This window comes from Macrosteles quadrilineatus, unplaced genomic scaffold (assembly GCF_028750875.1).
Source record: "Macrosteles quadrilineatus isolate MER2022 unplaced genomic scaffold, UCM_ALF_1.0 Scaffold_4__1_contigs__length_99947679, whole genome shotgun sequence".
Lineage (NCBI taxonomy): Eukaryota > Metazoa > Arthropoda > Insecta > Hemiptera > Cicadellidae > Macrosteles > Macrosteles quadrilineatus.
The window spans coordinates 19,999,516-20,019,913 of record NW_026542597.1 but is presented as its reverse complement, the minus strand read 5'-3'; the positions used below and the strand labels follow the sequence as shown (position 1 = coordinate 20,019,913).

Genomic DNA, 20,398 nt, shown 5'->3' with positions numbered 1-20,398 from the left:
ACATAAGTCCCTAAAAAGCTCAAATGGAAAAGAAATTATTGTAATATTTAAACAAACTCGGAATCAAATTATATATATGTCAGGATAGATATCCCAGTACAACATATCTTTTGTGTAAAAAATAACAAAAACAGTTTGTTATTTGACTTTGTTTGCTTTTTTGTTGATGTTATTTTCAATAAAGAAATTTAATGATTCCAGAGGTTTTACTGCTAAAGAATAAATATTGGTTTATTAAGGTAGCTTTGGTTTTTTGGTTAATGCTGATAAAAAGGCTTCCACGATTGAAATACAGTATTGGAAATTGTCTTCGTCAAATAAGAATAGGCAAAAAATGGTGTGTTGACATTAACTTAGTTCTTGGTCAAAACCGCTACATTAGCATCCCTACCCTACCCTATTATTATTTTAGCGAATTTCCCTATAGGGAAGTAGCTATTACCGTAGGTGGCACGGTAAGACCTAGACCCGGGACCGATTTACTTTTTCATTTTGATGTCTCCAGAGGCCAAAAACACCATTCGTTCAAATTTTTATATATGTATATATATATATATATATATAGACTTATATATATATATATACGTCCGTGAACGCGATAACTTGAGTAATTTTGGTCCGATTTTGATGAAATTTGGTTTAAAGGTGTAAAGCGGGATAAACTTGGATGAGTTCGCGAACCAGCACGATCGGACCATGGGAACGGGGCTTTACGGGGGGTTTTATGGGGTAAAAATTGGTTTTTCTCACTTTTTACCCTCAAAACAAAAAATTTCCCGATTTATCTTTAGACCTTTTTAAAGAGCTTAAAAAAACAAATAATTTGGTATATAAAAGTATTTTTGTTCAATTATTAGTAACGGAGAAAATTTAAAAAATTGTAAATTTAAAATTCCCATGTTATTCTTATGGAGAATATTGTCAAATGTTGTAGTTTGCTTGTTTATGGATATATTTTGATCAAACTTGGCAAATTTATTTATTTTGTACTAAGCTATCAATATTTTACTCAAAAACACACTTTATTAGTTTCCTTGTAGCAGCAAACCTAGGTACTCGTTAAACCTAATGTTATTAAAATATATTTAACTGAAAATCAATTTAGACGAATGGAAATTCGCTTAGTCGGCAGGTTTGCTGCGGCGGGGGTATTTAAGTCTAAGTTATGCTCATTTTGTAAAGGTTTAACAAAATTAGTCTTAAGTAAAGGCATCCCATTGACAGAACTTAACCCTAAGTTTGTTTCTGATGAACATTAAAAAACCACTATTATTAGCCTAGTGTAAGTATATGTGGTGGTAATCCTCCTTAAGATGCGATTGATTTACATGTTCTACAAAAAAAGACCTAATCAACGTTTAATTACTAACTATTTTGCGACTGGTTAGGGTTCCATTACCCAGTTATCGAAACTAATCACGACATAAATACTTTTTGTTAGTTTTAAGAAACGGAAATTACCTCTATGTTCTACTGTTATATATAGGTGCTTCCTTTCTACCATGCATGCTAGGCTGTATTATTTGAACATTTTTTGCTTGGAGCAATTAACAAAGTACGGTACTTAAGTACTTAATGAACAAATACCTGTACGAACCTACTTCATCTTTATTTCCAAATTGTTTTCTAAGAGTAACCGTTGAGGTCACCTATACTCGCCATTCGACTAAAAAAATTAACTTTTTTGATTTTTGAATTTTTTTTTTTTTTTGGGTCCTTGTAGGTTGCCATTTTTGGGCAGTCGGCAAAATGGCGGGCGGCGACCTATACTCGCCATTCGACCGCAAAGGGCGCCATTACCAACAGGGTGCAGCACTATTATTTCTTTTACATTTATGACAACAGCTAATTTGCAACCAAAAGGTGAGTGAGCGTAGCGAACAAACTTCAACCTGGAGGCGAGTTAGCGTAGCGAACGAGCTAACCTGAAGGCAAGTGAGCGTAGCGAATGAGCTAACCTGAAGGCAAGTGAGCGCAGCGAACGAGCTCCAACCTAAAGGTTAGTGAGCGTAGCGAACAAGCTCCAACCTAAAGGTGAGTGAGCGTAGCGAACGAGCTCCAACCCAAAGGTGAGTGAGCGTAGCGAACGAACTTCAACCAGGACGTGATTGAGCCATGCGAACGAGATCATCTTGAAAATTAAGAAGTTAAACGGGGCAAAGCCCGCGGGTTACAGCTAGTGCCTTATATTCTTATGGAGAACATTTTACGTTGTAAATAAGTTAATTTTGTGTTAAGATTTTGTGAATTTCACTATTTTTCCCGCCGTCACGGGATCAAGACCTTTAATTTGAGCCCTCTCCCGTCTTTCTACGAATTCCCAGCCGCCCACAATTTTGACGAAAAGAATCGGCTTACGTAATTAATATATAGATATTCAAATCAGGCAAATTTAAATCTGCTTAGTCTGCAGGTGTGCTGTGGCAGGGGCTGTTTTATTTGGCAAGGCTATTTAGAATAAATAGTAGAGATCAACTCACACTAAGTTACGCATATAGCAGAGAGAAAACCATGACTGAGGGTGGAGGAAATAAGAAATGGTAGAGGAAGACGTGGGGGAGGGGGGTTTAGCTAGGTACCAAGGTTTTAGTTTTGTTTTAGGCCATATAGATTTTCAGAAATCAGACAAAGCTTCAAACAGTTTATTAGTTAAGTAAGTATGCATTGTTTACAATACTTGAGATATATAAGTTAACATAACATATATGTGTCATGCAGATAGTAAATCAAAACAAATTGAGTTAAGTTATTACATAACTCTGTGAACATACTAGTAATGTCAGGTGAAACTGTCAGTTCAACAACCAAAATCACTGGGATTGAGATAACAAGCAGACAACAACTGATAAGATAGAGCGAGCTATTCCATATGTTATTAATCTCATGTTGCAATTCCTTGCAGTACCCAAACGTGAAATGGATTTCCCTGTCCAAAGCACTCAGGTCGTCAAAACACAAAGTAGAACACGGTATTTTTACCCAGGCACTTGACTAACCAAAGTCTTAAACAAACCAAAAAGATAACTATGGATGGACTTAAAACTCATCTTTAAAAATGTTGAAGCCTAATTGATCAGGAAAATCATTTGATATGACATTTAACAAGGAAAAAGACGCATTTCCTACAGTTGGATGGACGAGTTAGCTATTATTCAACTACACCACGTAACATACAGACTAGCATTTATTATCATTATCCAATGAGATGGGGACCCCACTTAGGTGCTAATTTAACTCAAATATGAATAAAGGATGATTGTAGAAAGTGTGAGACGACATGCAGCTTGTTTCTTAAGATCATATGTTTCAATAGCCACGATCATTTATTTAAAGCCCAGTGATCAGGGGAGAGCTGGGTGCAGAGTTTCCGAACATGAAAAAGATTCTAGGCGTGTACTCAGGATTGATCCGGTATTGTTAGGCGAGGCCGAGCACTATGCACTCTGCTACCCAGCCAGTTATTGTAGCCATAGTTTTAAAGGGCTAAAAATACAACAGCACCCAAACAATCTTTTTGTAACCAATCTAGAGGATAGGAACCGAAATATAGTCAGATTATGGAAAGGTCAGCGACATTTGGTTTTGATAGATCATTAAGCTTAATTCAACAAAGGTCAGGAATTTTTAAGAAAATAAAAAAAAACAGGCCTACAGACATCAGTTAGGCCTACAGAACTTTCAAGAGCAGCCTTAAAACTTTGTTGTAAACTTGTTTGTAAAATGTTGTAAGACAAAATCCCAGTTTGATTCATTCACAAAGCTCTACTAACCTAATCTAAGTATTCATTCTCAAACGTATATTTCAAAGTTAATCAATTTTGCTAATAGTCAATGTTTAGTTTCGATTTACTGTAAGTTTACCAGTAACTTAGCCTAGTTCTTCAATCAACAATAGTTTTGTTTCTTTTCACCCACACGTATTAAAACTTGAAGTCACCGATTTCTCCCAAGGCGTAAAAAGGAAAGTGTGTGCAACCCGGAGGCGTAAACTCGTCCAGTTCGCACAGCTAACTTACATCACGTGGGGGCTGCACCGCTCACACAAATTGCTTGATGAACGTGTTTTTCGTTTACCTGACCATGCTTTATTACAATTTGATTTCAATAACGCAAGTTTTTTTTTTTTTTTTTTACGGGACAAGCTAACTTGAATTAAGTTTAAGTAACCAAACACTAACTAAGGCCTAAACTGGGGGAAAGTGAGTAGGCCTAAGTTAGTTCACAACTACACCAGTAACGTAGCCAGGATTTCAAAATAGGGGGGGTCGACCGACCGGGGAGTCACGGTAAAGGGGGGGGGGTCCGGGAAAATTTTTAAAAATATAGACCCTAAAACGGTCTTTTTTAGCTCTCTTGGCATTGAAAATAATCAATCCCAACGTCAATACAGTATGACTATATAATTCTACATTTAATTTAACAAAATATATTATATTTAAGACCAGAAGGGGGGGGTCCGGACCCCCAGGACCCCCCCCCTGGCTACGTCACTGACTACACTTGATGGATCCCTTCACTTAGCATAGGAGATGTGACATATAGGAGAGTTAAAGAGTCAGCAACGTTTCGGCTAAGTTTAAGGTTACAAGGTCAATAACCCAAAATCAAACTACAAATTCAGTTTTGTCGATCATGCGACTTGACCTTGGATCACATAGTCTACTTTAGAATTGATGGCGAGTTTTACAAGAACAGTAACTTACAGATGAGTTTCAAATTACATTAATCAAATCATGAGAATGATTGGACATCGAAATGTCGAATATTCCATCTTTAATGATTTTGTCTTCTGCTCACAAGAGACACCTCAAAATACGGGTTAGAATTTGTTGGAAAATATTGACGAGGATGAAAACCTCTTATTGACAGCGGATTGTCATAATTAAATTGAACTTACAAATAGATATTTAAAACTATATTTAACTATAATTAAATTTAAAATCATATAAAAATATTAATTTCAATAAATGACTAAACGGTTAACGAAAAATATCTGGGACAGGGGCGGTGCATTTTAAGCATAGGGGAACTGACGACATAGATTTAATATTACATAAGATTTATCAAGAATATACTTTTATCACTAGTTCATTCAACCAAAAACCAATTTTCCATAGCAAATGACAAGATTTTACCTTGAGAATTCGGAAGTCCAGCACCCACGTCCTGAATTTCAGCCATTTTACACCAATCACTTGCCAATTACCGAACAGAATTCTGGGTTCTAACTAAAAGTTCATATTCCCGAGTTCCCCTGCTAACGTTCCCCTCCGTGGCGGTTCATATTCCTTGTTCCTGAACTCAAACCCGACTGCATAAAAATTTTCAAACGAAACGAATGATCATTTTTTTCATATGGACACGAGGAACAGCACATGTATGTTTTATATATGACATAAGTTTTTGGAATAATGGAATGTGGTGTTTTTTTTACAGTATTTTGGTTTTAACTTCTGACAAAGCCCACATTCCTCAATCCTCGAATCCTCCCTCAGCGTCCAACCCAATGCTATGTCAGTGTTTCCATTCGCGGGATTATTATCCCGAAAACGGGATTTTTAGACCTTGAACGGGATGCGGGATAAAACGGGATTTTCGGCTGTGACGACTATTTTTATTTTTTTTCTACCCAATTTTAGAGAAAAACTAACTCAAATTGTTTGAATACTGTAGCAAAATATAATAGTGATGTTTAAAGAACTTATAAAAATGATACGTAAAGTTTAATACTAGGAATTGTACCAAAAAAATCATGCGGGATAAAACGGGATTTTTCACTGATTAAAAAGCGGGATAAAACGGGATTTTTCGACCCTGTAAGCGGGATTATTTTTTTGGTCGTATGGAAACACTGTGCTATGCTAGGAGGATTAAACATTAAGGAGAGGACACGCTGTAGTTTCGTTGAAGCCAGCGTACTGGGGAGGGGGGAGGCAGCACTACTTTCCCGCCCCCCTCTCATACTGCGCTGTATGCGTTACTGGAAGATTTGGTAACAGAAATGTCAATTAACTATTTAAAAATTAGACTTCATCATGCTACGAAAATTAAAAAGTCAAATTCTAACCGTAATATTAGGAACCTATTAAGAGAAAAGTCATATTTATGAACCAATAGTACGTTCAAAGGTGAGTAATTTACACAAGGATGACTTATTTTTTGGAATTCGTTGTCCTTGTTTTTATTTTTTACCATACTTGTATTGTGTATTATTTATAATACTCTAACCAGAGCGCGAGACTCCGGTTCATGGGGTCCCGGGTTCAAATACCGCCATATCACCAATGGATTTTACTTTTCATAAATTAAAACTCAAATCATGATTAGTACTGTATGTGTATTTCAACATTTTCTTAAAGAGAAATAAAATTAGTTTTAATCCTTTAAAAGAATGATAAGCGCACTTTGGCGGTCAGAAGACGCGATGATTGTTGAACATTTACACTTTTTACTCGAAGTTTCTTTAGGTAAACATATCAAATGTAGTTCAATATGATATTAAAAAAATCAAGAATTTGATTGCCAAGAAAGTGTTTTACTTTTTATGATTGTAATTTAATTGTAACGGCTGTTGGTGTAAAAAAAGTTAGAGCGGCTTTGCATTTTTTTCTTAACTTTGGCTATTTAAAATCACCTGCCTAGCACATAAATGACTTAAAACTAGTAAAAAATTATATTAACAAATCGAGAAAACTATGAAAAGTGCAAATTTAAAATGTATTTCATCACCCGAATTAAAATTTTCATTTTAAACTATTATTAGTAAGATTGGTTTATAAACTGGAAAAATTATAAGAAAACTTTATTGTAATTATTTTTCTAAATACCACTTTTAAATATAGGTAAATATATATTTTTTATTTCGAGAAACTCTTAAGGAACACGAATAAATTGTTAACTTGTGTAGATACATCCTATTTTTTTCAAAAACTTAATTAAAGTAATCATATGTTCAAAGTCCAGGTCAATTCTTTCAACTTTGATCTTCAATAATAAATAATAAATAATATTTTTTATAGGAATGATTGACACTGTTCGATAGGAAATTTAATTTACTTTAAGAATGCCATCGGTGAATAACACAGGTGTTTTAGTTTAGCGGCAATTTTAATTCGAAACAGCGCGCGTCGCATTTTTCCCTATCTCTCCCATGTTATAGCCGAGGCTTTTTGCCACTCTACGGCTCCGCGTGCCCCTCTAGTGTTCTGCTAAAGCTGGCTTCACCGCAACACGTGTATTCCTATTCGCGTGCCCTCTCCTTAATGTTTAATCCTCCTAGGTGCTATGTTCGTCTGTCTCTCCCTCCGCTCTGTTCGGTCTATCATCCATCCAACATTACCCATCGATCGAATCCATTTCCATTGTTTCTCTTTTCTCTTGTTTTGTTTGTTCTTGTTTTGTTCGTTCTTGCTTGTGCTTGGTGTTGGTGACGTGTGACGTGTTTGTTTGACCCTCCTAACCTATATTATTAACTTTCTCACCCAAGCAAAACGAACTAAATGAAAATGGAAAAGGAAATAGTAATTATCTCAGCAGCACGAACACCAATAGGTAACTTGAAACTTAGATAGCCTATGCCTCGGATAAAATTTAATTTAATCCTAGCATTTAAGTCTTCAATAAAATCCCAAACATAACCTAACTTTTAGGTTATCAAAGGGAACAATTCTTCCATTTGTAAGTAGGCCTTTTTTATACCTATCTTTCAATAAATAATCAATTTTTAGATTTCCAATCTTCCTTATTAAACTGTCATAGTTTGGTTGGTCAACTTATATCTAAGTTAAACAGAATTGGTTCAAGGGTTTAGGCTAACTGAAAGTGTAGGCTACCAAGTTTTACCCTAGCCCCTATAAACATTGCAGCAATTTAATAAAAGTTTGGGGTACAGTTTCTTAACTGGGCTACGTTAATATCGATCGAAACTATCGATTCGATTAGTAAACGTTTGATTTTTGCGATTTTTTCACCATCAACAAGTTTGGTTAGTTAGGTTAGGTTATAGTTTTATTTTATAATAGATGTATTTAAAAATATTGATTATTAATCAATATTTTAAATTCGATAGTTTCAATCGATATTAGCATAACTTAGCCCAGTTAAGAAACTGTACCCATAACTTAATTAATTCAGGTGCACTTCTGTTGGCACAAACAACCGAATGAAAATATATATCGATTACTTGATATATCGTTATCTATTACTCAACATATCGTTATTGATTACCCGATATATCGTTATCGATTACTCGATAGCCTGGGCCTATATCTTTTGGTTAGTTAAGTAAGGTTATCCTAACCTAATTAACCAAACAATATATCAAATGGAACAATAGAATAATCGATATTTTCATTTGGTTGTCTGTGCCAAATCATACGAAAGTCTACCCGTGTAGCCTAGTCTTGGTTTTAACTCAATAGGCTAACTCATTTGTTTAGCTAAATCAACATTACAAATGTATTAGCCAAGTCAAATTTACCTACAGTACTAAAAATAACTAGCCTATTAACTAACTTAAAATATAAATTTAAATTCATGAGAGGACTGTTCGTCGGCGAGAAATTACCTCAAGTGCCTTTTGAAGCATCCCGGGTCTGATGTGGACTTGATTTGAAGAGGGAGAGCATTGAACAGTTTAACACTAATACCGAAACCCTACCCAGGCTGACGCTAAACGAAACCTCCGGTCTGTGAGACCCCATTTGAAAATAATGGACCCCGCTTAGAAACACACAAACTGAAACCCTGGGCCTGTGAGACCCTGCTTTAAAATACACTAACGCTGGGCTTCTGAGACGGGCATGTTATGAACAGACAACCTGTCAAGGTCACGGCACCTACGCAAAATTAAAAAATATATCAACAGGTAGGGGAGGAAAAGGCGGTAAAGTATTGGGGAATTCCATTCCCCAAGTAAACAATTTTGCCAATATGTGTTTTTGAAAATTCCCATGAGCCTGTCCGTCCGGGGTTTCGGTATAAGTGTTAATGGCATTATAATTTAGATGTCTTTCATAGAATGTGGTTGAATGAGCTGGAATTCTCAGATTGAAAGTATTGCGAAGCAGATGATATGAGTGGGTGGTTTTATATGGTTGTGGTGTGAAAATGAGAATAATTTGACTTAAGGAAAGCGAGGACTTCCAGAATGTAAATACAATGTAAATGTAACTGTTATGTTCTTAAAATTTATTTTTTTAGCCTACACTAGGCACAGCATAAAAAATGCAGTCTTTGTGCCATTTAATAAGAATGATTCCAAATTACCTATCAGAATAGGTGCTGTTTAAGTACATCAAAACAAAGTACAAAAATATGCTTGAAAAACTTTTATTAGCTTTCAATAACGTTTTTTTAACTTCTCACGTTAGCAATTAATTATAAGTATAGGTAAGCTCAGTAGTGCTCACCTAGTAATCAAAAGGTAGTTTTTTTGACCCTGAGAAAAGTGTAAAGCTTTTTGATGGCTCGAAACTGAACTCAGCTGTCCTTGATCATTAAACTTTTAATAAATGGTCCTGGCTAATGAAACAGCTGGTATTAGTCAGTAACAAAGTCACAAGGTCACTACAAGGTACATACACTCCATTTACTACAGCTAACTTTCCTATCCCAAATTGAAATTATATCTCATCTTTTTTACAATGTTGATATGATTTTTAGGTTCATTTTGTGGCTCTCTGTCAGCTCTCAAGTCTCACGATTTAGGAAGTGTCGTTATCAAGGAAGTTTTGGACCGAGCCAACTTAAAACCTGTTGATGTATCAGAAGTAATTTTTGGACAGGTATGTTTAATAATTATTTAAATGGTGAACAAATAGGCTATGTCTTGTTTACAGAAAAAAATTGAAAAAATCCAATTAACTTAATCAGACAAATTGAAATTTGCCTACTCTGCAGGTTTGCTGGGGTGGGAGTATTTTGTTCATGAGGTTGTTGACTCAACTTAAAGCCTTTTGACGACAGCAGTATATTTAGTACTATAGTTATTTGTGCAACTAGTGAGCAAAGTGAGCAATTGACTCACTCGAGAGAAATACTTACAAGGAATGGTTTCTCGAGTGAGGCAATTGCACATTGCACTCGAGTTGCACATTATATTTTTCCTACAGTTGCCATAAAACAAATAAATTGGTAAAGAAACGTAACATATTTTTACACAGAAGTGAACTTTTAATATGACATTTAATGATACAACAGTACAACAGCTGACCAGCTGATTTACAGCCAGTGCTGCCAACGTATTCCGCGTGCATACGACCTTGTCTGCATGTTACACGCTCACTTTTTCGTGCCTTCACGTTGCAAATCTGGAGTGAGACAAAGTAATTAGTGGTGAGCGAATTGGCCACTTTGCTTTCTCAAATCAGTGAGAGAACATGTACATTGTTAGGTAACTGTAGGAAAAGTTATTATTGTGACATACTATATTGTAGGAAATAACAATGAAATATTTGCTCACAGGCCTTAACAGCAGGCGAAGGACAGAATCCAGCTCGTCAAGCTGCTGTGAAGGCTGGTCTCCCCTACAGTGTCCCAGCTTACGGTGTCAACATGCTTTGTGGCTCGGGGCTTAAGTATGTTGTATCTTCTATATCATTTTAACTATTTCATCATCATCATGAAGACAGTAGTTTTTTTTACTGCAATTTTTGATGAGACTGAAAAAGCAGTTTGTTTTTAGCGAATTTCCCTATAGGGAAGTAGCTATTACCGTAGGTCTCATGGTAAGACCTGGGCGCGGGACCGATTTACTTTTTCATTTTGATGTCCCCAGAGGCCAAAAACACTAATCGTTCAAATTCATATATATATATATATTTATATATGTGTCCGTTAGCGCGATAACTCGAGCAAAAATTATCCGATTTTGATGAAAACGTGTAAACCTACGTTTATTCGAACGAGTTCGCGAACCAGCATGATCGGACTATGGGAACGGGGGTTTATGGGGGGTTTTATGGGGTAAAAATGGGATTTTCCCATTTTTGACCCTAAAAATAAAAAATTTTGCAATTTCTGTTTAGACCGTTTTGTAGAGCTTAAAAAAAGAAATAATTTAGTATATTGAAGTGCTGTTGTATGCCTAACGGTCACGGAGAAAATTAAAAAATAGTGTAATTTAAAATGCCCATGTTATTCTTATGGAGAAAATGAAAATTGTTGTAGTTTACTTGTTTATGGATATATATTGATCTAAAAAAAAAACCACTAAGTGGTAACACTTCCCCCGCCAAGTCAGCAACCCAAAAAAGACAATAAATCACCACTTTTCCGCCAAGTAAAACAATGTAATGTATGTAAGTTTGGCCACTTGGCGGCAGACTTTTGCTTGTTTTTTTTTTCATTAAAGTTACGTTGGTGGATAATTTCACAAATCAACTTCTCTAATTAATTAGTCCAACTAAGTATAATAATTTTGAGGTAATCAGTAAATATAAAACCATCACTATTATGATTTTATGAAATGTGACACAAATAAGGTCAAATTTTGTAAAATGAGCTCTCATCTAGCAATGTACTATTGGGAGAGATACTTGCTCAATGAAACTAATTTTATGGTATTTTTTAAAGTGATCAAGCAAAAGTCTGCCGCCAAGTGGCCAAACTTACATACATTACATTGTTTGACTTGGCGGAAAAGTGGTGATTTATTGTCTTTTTTGGGTTGCTGACTTGGCGGGGGAAGTGTTACCACTTAGTGGTTTTTTGTTAGATTGTATTTATTTTTGTAGAAAATTAACAGTTAAAATAAAAATCCTCTTTTCTCTTATATATAGACCAGGGCACAACTACACATAAAATGCATTGGTGTTACATAAGTGTTCCGATAATTAAACCCGTATATCTAAAGACTAGTGTAAATTGAGCCCTTATTAGAGAAGTAAAAATGTAATCAAACAGATTAGGTTTGTTAGAAATAGCATAGGGCAAAACAAATATTGAAAAACTCATTTTTATCCTAAATTTACATATCACTTTTTACATTCACTTTTTTGCTTGTTTAACATACGTAGACGGATTTTCCCGATTGTTTTATTTGTTTTAGTGTATCAAAACATAAAACTAACCTTATTTAGTTAAATAAATTTTGGCAATATTATGAAGAAACAATGTTAAAACTAACCTTAGTACTAGTACTAAGTTTCAAGTTCCTAGGTTTCATATGTTTTGATAAGTAGTATTAAACTGTTAAAAATGACGAGCTGCTGTACCAGTGTACCATCGGTACACTGCATTTTTCAATGGAAAGTATCGGGGAATATCACTGCTCTAAGTAATTTTATATAGTAAGTAGCTCAAATCATTCGGTATACCTGAAAAAAATACTTTATAAAAGTTTTAAAATAATTTTTCAGCTGATCCTATGAATTTCTCTAACATTTTAAATTAATTGAGATTTAATCGCATCTGATCCTTCTTTTGTTTTGTTTTGATAATCCCATGTTATTTAAATGGGCCAAAATCGTACTTTGAGGGCTTGCCAAGGGTTTATGGGTCAACGCACCGACTTGTGACCCTCAAAAGGCACATCTACACGCTAAGGGCTTTCAAACAACATAAAAAACATTAAAATTGAGCCAGTGGTTTGGGCTGTAGGTCCGTCAACATTTAAGGAGAAGAAGGAGAACACGGAAAATTTGTGAATTTTCAAACTAGTTTTTCTTGGCTCAAACACAACCTTTTTTTAAATTCTTTTTTTTATTTTGCCAAGAATGATTGCCCCTATCCAGTGGATGAACAATTATTTTAATAGCTTTTGTTTCTTCAGAGCTATAGACGAGTAAAAAAGCCACTTTGTCACGTCATGTATATATACACTGCAGCAGCTGTGTACCGCTGGGGGACTTGGCGGGGCGGAACGCTGCCGCGTTCCTTAATAAAATTTGGCAAATTTATTTATTTCATCCTATACTATATTGACGTATAGTCAAAAAACACTTTTTACCTTCCCCGTAGCAGCAAACCTAAGCACTCGTTAAATCTAATGTTATTTAAATAGGGAATAAAAATATGTCTTATTTATGGAAATATTTGAGCAAAAATGTAATAAGACGAGTTGAAATTTGCTTAGTCTGCAGGTTTGCTGCGGCGGGGGTATTTTAAATAGGCTGCTGCCTTTTAAACAAGGTAGAGAAAAGAATGAAAGGAAAGTTGTGTTTTGTGTGGCATGTTATTGTTATTGGCGCTTGACATCACGTTTGTTGCAGAGCTGTTGTGGCAGGATGTCAGTCTCTAGCTGCGGGAGATGCCAAGGTCTGCGTTTGTGGAGGTCAAGAGTCTATGAGTCAGACTCCACACTTCACGCACCTCCGTGTCGGAGTCAAACTCGGAAACTCCACTCTCGTAGATCACATGGTTTCTGACGGCCTCACTGACGCCTTTCACAACATCCACATGGGTGAAACCGGTAAATTAATGTGAGATTGGTTATGGTTTTCTATCTTGATACTCTCTTTCTACTACTTTCGGTTAATTGTTAAGTTTCACAAGTCAAATATGTATACTAATTAATGTTTTTGTAAATTAAAAATAATTTAAAACAGTTCTTTACTAAGTCGTTTCAGACTTTGGCTTTTAAGTACTGAGGTTTATTTCTCAACTATTCAAAGTACTCACATCATATTGAGCCAAAATTATAAAGAAATAAAATATAATGAATATAAATAAGCCTATCCATTCACAATCTGAGGCAGTAAGCCGTCGAATCGCCACCTCACATCGGTTGACATCCAGAAAAAAGCTACGGGACAGCTATCAATGTGTTAAAACTCATATCGCATCCAAAATGCTAATTATTTTTCTCATTTCTTCCTAGAAATTCCTACTCTATTGCTTACTCTATTGCTGAGCTGTTCAGGAAAGTATCCTGAACATTCGTATAGTATCCTCCTTTTGATTAAGTTTGGTTCCACCTGCTAATATTGTGCGGTTGTATAACAAATAGTTATAACCTCAAAAATTACCTTAATAGATCAATAATGTAATGTAGACCCTATGTGGTTTTAACTATTCAAAGAAACCACCTTTTTCTCAATTCTTGAGGGTTAAAATGTTTTTGTATCAAAATAATTAAGTTATTTGATACCGGTACACATCTGCGGTGGGTTAGAATTTTATTAAAATATAATCAGTTTACTTTGGTCAATAAATTGGTAAAAGTAAGTTATTGTGGGCAGATTCTCTGGGAAAACTGCTTACGAGCTATTAAACAGATGATTAGAAGTTTTGAAGAGGATGAATTTTTTTATGTTACAGCGGAAAACTTGGCCAAACAGTATTCCATCTCGAGAGAAGAGCAAGATAAATATGCGATGGAATCTCAGAACCGAGCTGAAAAGGCGCAGAAAGAAGGTTATTTCTCCGAGGAAATCGTACCTGTTGTGATCAAGAACCATAAAGGAGACAAACAAGTATCACAAGATGAATATCCAAAACACGGAACCAACTTGGAAGCTTTGGCAAAATTGAGGCCCGCTTTTATTAAGGTGAACCAATTATTTACATATTAGTAGGCTAAATTGTGTAAATTTTAGAGAGTGCAATTTCCTCCTTAACCATTTGGTGTATAGCAACATTTTGATATATTAAATTATTTTTTTTATATTTTACAGAATAGTTTGGAAAGAAACAGCAAAATTGTATATTTTGAGAGGAAAATGGGAAAACCCAACTTTTACATTAAAGAACCTTGTTCCCATGCTGGTCTGCAAACTTGTGTGAATAAACAAAGGTTTATATATTTGTTCCGAACTCAATGAAAATCGCATGATTTTTACTCAAATTGTTGTGCTAACGGACGCACACACGTACTGTAGGCCTATAGCCTATATTTATCTGAATTTGAAAGGATGATTTTTTTGGCTTCTGGGGACATTGAATCAAAAAAGTGAAGTGGTCCGTGGTCTAGGTCTTACCATGAGACCTACGGTAATAGCTTATTCACGATCATTGTTAACTCAGCCACAGAGCTCCGTTGCCACTAAATATAAGAAAGACGTCGGAGAGCGGATGGAGAGGGGTATGCAGATATTAAGAGTTTACTAACTGTATACATGTTTAAACTTTTAAAAGGTACAATGGCTCTTAAAAAGTACAATGGCTCAAAGCTTGGCATAAGGAGTTTTATTGACATATCCGCTACAGTGTACATTTCACTATACTCGGTTGTCAGAAGAAGGTTGATCAACCCTCTGTAGGCCTAACATGTGTTCAGTGGTTGATGCTTTTTGATTATACATCTCAACCGTCATCAGACCTAATATAGATAGTGACTGGGATATTAGACCCGAGATTACCTCGGTTACCGAGAATCTCGTATAACACAGAGTTCGCATAGATTTTGAGTTTAGGGTTTGTTGGCCGGAACCACATTGATAAGTCAAATATTTTCCAAATATATTTTTTAACGATAATTGTATCCCATGAAAAATTATCAAACGTAATTTTAATTTATATTCTTTTTTTTAATAAGGTTGTGTTATTGAAGAAAATATTAGGGAAAGATGCTCAACACTCCTGCAATGGTCTTGAAAGTAATTATTTGAAACGGTACAATAAAGTAAATCCTTCTAGTTCAAAATAACATTTTGTAAAATTACAATCATGTCTACATCAAAACATTGTGATGAGAAATACTGATGCTATTGTTTACGTTCTGTATACGGCTTGTCCAGCTTGCCAACATTTGGCAGACAACCTAGTATCAGTAGGCCTACTGAGTATTTTAATTTTCTAGGTTTATGCACCAAGTAGGCTAGTTAGGAATTTAATAAGAAATTAAATGTGTATATTTAACTCAAAATCGAAAATTCCTGACAAGAGGTCCCTATTTGCTTTCCACATCACAATTATTGTTTTGCGATTGAAAATAAAAAATATATTTAGGCCTAGGGCCAATAACAACCTCGGATAACCCTAGGGTTCAGATAACCGGGGCTCGAATAATCGTGTATTGTACTAGATTAAACAAATTTGTAACCAAATATTATTTTCAGGATGGTACTGTGACAGCAGGCAATGCGTCTGGTATCAATGACGGAGCAGCAGCTGTGGTGCTGATGTTGGCCGAGGAAGCTAAGCTGAGAGGGTTGACGCCATTGGCTAGGGTGGTAGCCTACGCTCAGGCCGGGGTGGATCCTAAGATCATGGGGATTGGTCCTGTGCCTGCTGTCAGATCAGTGGTAAGTGTATATAAGTTTATATTGCTAAGACTGGACAATAGGAGATAAACAATAAATAGTTCTGGACAGATGGTGAATCTAGGATTGGGTCTGCATCCTAAGCCGGGTGTTGTACACTGGTGCACAATACCCTGTCTAAACACCTTGGTTCACTATGCTGTCCAGATCTATAGTTGGATAGTTACGAAGATTTTATGCGGATCCTGGAGGAAACACATCTCCACCATGCTCAAATCAAGGATGTCATATATCTGCAACTTGCTATTCTCTCACCTTTCCATTGTAGAAGTGTACTTTCCTCCTTCAGAATTATCTATAACTGTATAGCGTTACAGCGTACTGGGGAATAGATATTCCACTCCAATATTTAAGCTGTCGCCAGGTTTGAATTATAAATAGTTATAATTATAAATTATAAATAGGGTACCGGTACAAACTACAGTACTTAGACTCCAGATTGAAGGCCTATTATTTATTTAAGGTACCAACTACCTAAACCCCAATGACAACTGTTTTAGTACAATAAGTTCAATTGAACCTAACAGAGTTTGCTGCTTAAGATGCAGTTGCCAGTTGGTCTCTGGAGGTAGAGAAGACCGCGCTAGTGAGGGGCTGACCAATAGTTGTAATAGCTGGGTTTGCAGTTTAAAGTTTTGAGGTAACTGCTAAGTATACCTAGATGTCATACATCATTTCATTCATCTGACAAGTTTTTGTTTCCACGCCATTTCAGTTGGAGAAAGCAGGTTGGAACAAGGATGAAGTAGACTTGTACGAGCTAAACGAAGCGTTTGCCGCTCAGTCTGTGGCGGTGGTGAGGGAATTGGGACTAGACTCAGGGAAAGTTAACATCAGCGGTGGAGCTATTGCACTGGGACATCCCGTTGGGGCTTCAGGTAACAAAACTATAAAGCGAAGGGGCCTTACATTTAGGCGGTAATAATGTTATGCTATTATTTGCAAATGCATATTTTAACAACTGTAGGTTTAAGCAATCTAGGAAAAAGTAAAACAAAATATTTTTTAGTTCTGTTGGAAATGGATAGTGTTCAGCTATCTTAATTGAGAAGATTTGAACCCAGGAACTTGTAGATACATGATAAAAAGTTACTTGACAACTCCTATATTTCCTACAAGTTTAGTCTCCAGAGATACGGTAGGATTGGAAAGATGACAGTTAAAAACTGACAAAGTTCAAAATGTTGTGGATTCTCAGAGCTAACTCCTCATTGCTATTTGTTTGCGACAGGTGCCCGAGTGTTGGTAACACTGCTGTATGGTTTACGTCGCACGGGAGGCAAGCGTGGAGTGGCAGCACTGTGTGTCGGAGGGGGAATGGGTATTGCAATGGCTGTGGAACGAAACTGCTGATTGGTTCATAGCAACAATCATATCCATTTGACAGTATTCAAGTAGACCTACACAGCCCATACCTATCAAAAGTGTTGGCTGTATCAAGTATTTTTTACATTATCGGTAAGGAGATAATTACAACTTTATATACGATAGCGTTTTACACAAGCAACATTTTTGTTGTTTAATTTATTCTTGTTTTAAGTATTGATTTATTTACGTAATATTATTTGAGTATTGTAAGTTTAGGCTGAAAATGAGGCCTAAATTTGTCACTGTTGGTGGTTCAACATATTGCGTTTCTTCCTTTAAACTGCATGGTGCTATTGCTTACACCGCCTATTAATTGCAGGCCTATTCTAAATGTCTTTATTTGATTTAATATTTACAGTACATACAATGTATGAATATGCATAACGCTTTTAAGCACTAAATTGTGATAATGTGCAGTGTGTCTATTGACATAATCTAAGTCTTTAGACCTGCATGGAAATGAATCTATTTTTGTAAATTTGTCTAGAACACGCTACATTTAGTATTTATTAAAAGACCTCTATAAAGATCTTGATTTTACTATCATTGTGCTTAACTTTTATAACTACTGTAGATAAATTAGAAACTCATTTGTATTAGCATTGTTTAGAATAGTTTCCTGTAAAACAGGATTTTATTAGTAGCTCTTTTTTATATTCTGATTAAATGTAGCAATTTAGTTAATAGCTCTTAGTTATTTTTAGAATCATATAAAAATATGACAATCACTCAAATAAAAAATGCCATTTATGGTGATCATGAATATGTATCTCACCATTGACTATGGATATTAACTTATTAAATGTTTGATTTGGCCATATCCGTTGGTTGGTGGTATTTCGATCCATCTTTGTAAGTCGGAATCGCTCTGATCCTTGAAGTTGAGATTTATGATTCAGTTTGATAGGAAGATTCATTTAATAGAATTTGCAAAAGTCAGATTATGTAATTCTTTTGGCTTCATTGTAAAATGTACAAATCAGTGGTGTCTATTTAATTTTGATTTACGGTTTTAGTATCAATAAGTCCTCTTGAAATTCTTTAATTTATTTTCGCTGTGTTATAATAACGAGTCGATTAACCTCTGATGAAAATTATCAACACTTAAGATGGAAGAGGTAGGAATACGTACGTTTTGAAAAACGTGGACTATGAGATATTAGTTCAGTAGTATTCATTATCAACATAGTGATCATAAATATTTTCATAAATGCTCCGTACAATGGGGGTGAAACGGCTTCAATGCCCATAGTCAATGGTACAACACACTGAATTTTTTGCCTCAATATTTTTAATAGTTTTGTCTAGGATCTGTTTGTCTGCTCTTATGATCTATTACCGTTTTAGCTATTTACCAAATGATTAAACACCAAATACAGATACAGCTTTATCGTATGATGACAATAATAATTTTATTCTAGGACTGTGTATTTAAGGTGTTGATATATTAGTTATTGTTATAGTTGGACCTATGTTTTTCATAACTTGTTAACTTTTTGTTGAGATTTTTATCGTAAGGCATTTTTACTTATTAATTATATTCTTTATTAGGCTAATATTATATTTTAATGTTAACAGTATTTCTTATTATTGTTAAGATATTTTATGGTTTTTAGTTGTTAACATGTACTGTTTTAAATGTTTATTATTATAAATTAATTTTTTGTTAAAGTTAAATGGATAGATTAATTCATTAAAATGAATTTATATCTTAAAACTAGTGTTTTTACATTTCCTTGTATACCAGAAACACTATTATGCATATTGCATATTCTTTATCTGTTCTTGCCATCTGCCTGACATAGAGAACAAATAACCTTTACGATTATTTAAAAATAATTCTTTCTTCTAGTATCATACTGTAGTCTAGATGTTTAGGCCTACCACATATTTGTTGGAAATTATTTGTTCAATTCCAATGTTCACAAAGTTTTCAAGGTTTTTGGAGTTTGTTATTTTTTTACAATATTCAAATACTGTAAGTGAAACACCCAAGACCAAGATGTAATTAAGTTCTCGCAGTGCTTGATTTCTGCAAATTAAGATAGGCACTAACTAAGCTATAGCATATCAGGCACAGTCGCCATTCATTTCTCTTACCCCTCAAGACAATAAGCAATATAGTACTTCAGCTCTACAGAAAACAGTAAAAAAGTTGAGAGTAATTTTGTTTTCATGAATAGTTAAAAACTTCTAAAAAAGATAAAGGTCTGAGTTTCTGTATGCGGTTTTTCTCTCTAAGATTTCTCTTACAGAAGAAGCAATGCATAACATTTTTTGTCATCCGTTATATGTTCTTGCCAGGATTATTGGATATGATCAGGACTTACTGATAATTTATTGGATGATTAAAAAAGAACACTGAGCCAATTGCTGAAACTAGTTAGTAATATCATAGACAAATAGAGTAAACTAGGTGAAACCCGTCGAAATCGACGGTTACTTTCAAGGCTTACGTTAATTCATCCAACTGTGATAAATTGAATGAAACATACATATTTTGAGCATTTAGCATTGTTTAAAGAGTAATATGTATAAAAACAATAATAATATTAATTTTGCGTTAGTTGCCAAATTTGGTTGATCATTTAATGAATAAGATATTCCCCAATCCCCATACCCAACGTCATAGGAGTTATTATTAATATGTTATATGGTATCTCTTCCCTTGGAAGAACCTTTAAATAGTATTAAACTCGTATTGGTGGATCTTTTGTAGTTAAACACTTCTGTGATTTCATCAGTGTAATATGATTTTATTTCAAAAGAAAATATTTTCTGGGAAGACATATTCTAACTTCAAAGGGAGATCTATCCGTTACAGTGTA

At 34.9% G+C, this 20,398-nt stretch overlaps 2 protein-coding genes across 4 annotated transcripts in view; one reads left to right on the top strand and one right to left on the bottom strand.

Moving 5' to 3' along the window:
• LOC128991277 (ensconsin-like) overlaps positions 1-5,247 on the bottom strand; it is a 221,286-nt gene extending 216,039 nt beyond the window's left edge. For 2 of the 3 annotated variants that reach the window (XM_054414024.1, XM_054414028.1), the window contains exon 1: positions 5,136-5,246. In XM_054414024.1, coding sequence (XP_054269999.1) covers positions 5,136-5,181 — 46 coding nt within the window. In that variant the 5' untranslated portion in view covers positions 5,182-5,246. Of the gene's footprint in view, positions 1-5,135 lie in introns of all 3 variants that reach the window. The other variant, XM_054414021.1, reaches the window with a different exon arrangement.
• Positions 5,248-7,433: 2,186 nt separating this feature from the next.
• Positions 7,434-19,194, top strand: LOC128992749 (acetyl-CoA acetyltransferase, cytosolic). The gene is made up of 8 exons (XM_054416480.1): positions 7,434-7,551; positions 9,664-9,785; positions 10,465-10,577; positions 13,212-13,411; positions 14,260-14,489; positions 15,999-16,184; positions 16,918-17,080; positions 17,434-19,194. Exons 1-8 carry the CDS (start codon positions 7,500-7,502, stop codon positions 17,553-17,555), a joined length of 1,188 nt encoding a protein of 395 aa, XP_054272455.1. The 5' UTR covers positions 7,434-7,499; the 3' UTR covers positions 17,556-19,194.
• Positions 19,195-20,398: the final 1,204 nt, after the last annotated feature.

What these genes read in the sequence shown, in the direction of transcription:
- LOC128992749 (XM_054416480.1), top strand. Translation starts at nt 7,500, where the DNA reads ATGAAAATGGAAAAGGAAATAGTAATTATCTCAGCAGCACGAACACCA. An exon ending in AGCAGCACGAACACCAATAG is followed by an intron (nt 7,552 to 9,663) that starts GTAACTTGAAAC and finishes TATGATTTTTAG; the next exon opens with GTTCATTTTGTGGCTCTCTG. An exon ending in ACATCCCGTTGGGGCTTCAG is followed by an intron (nt 17,081 to 17,433) that starts GTAACAAAACTA and finishes TGTTTGCGACAG; the next exon opens with GTGCCCGAGTGTTGGTAACA.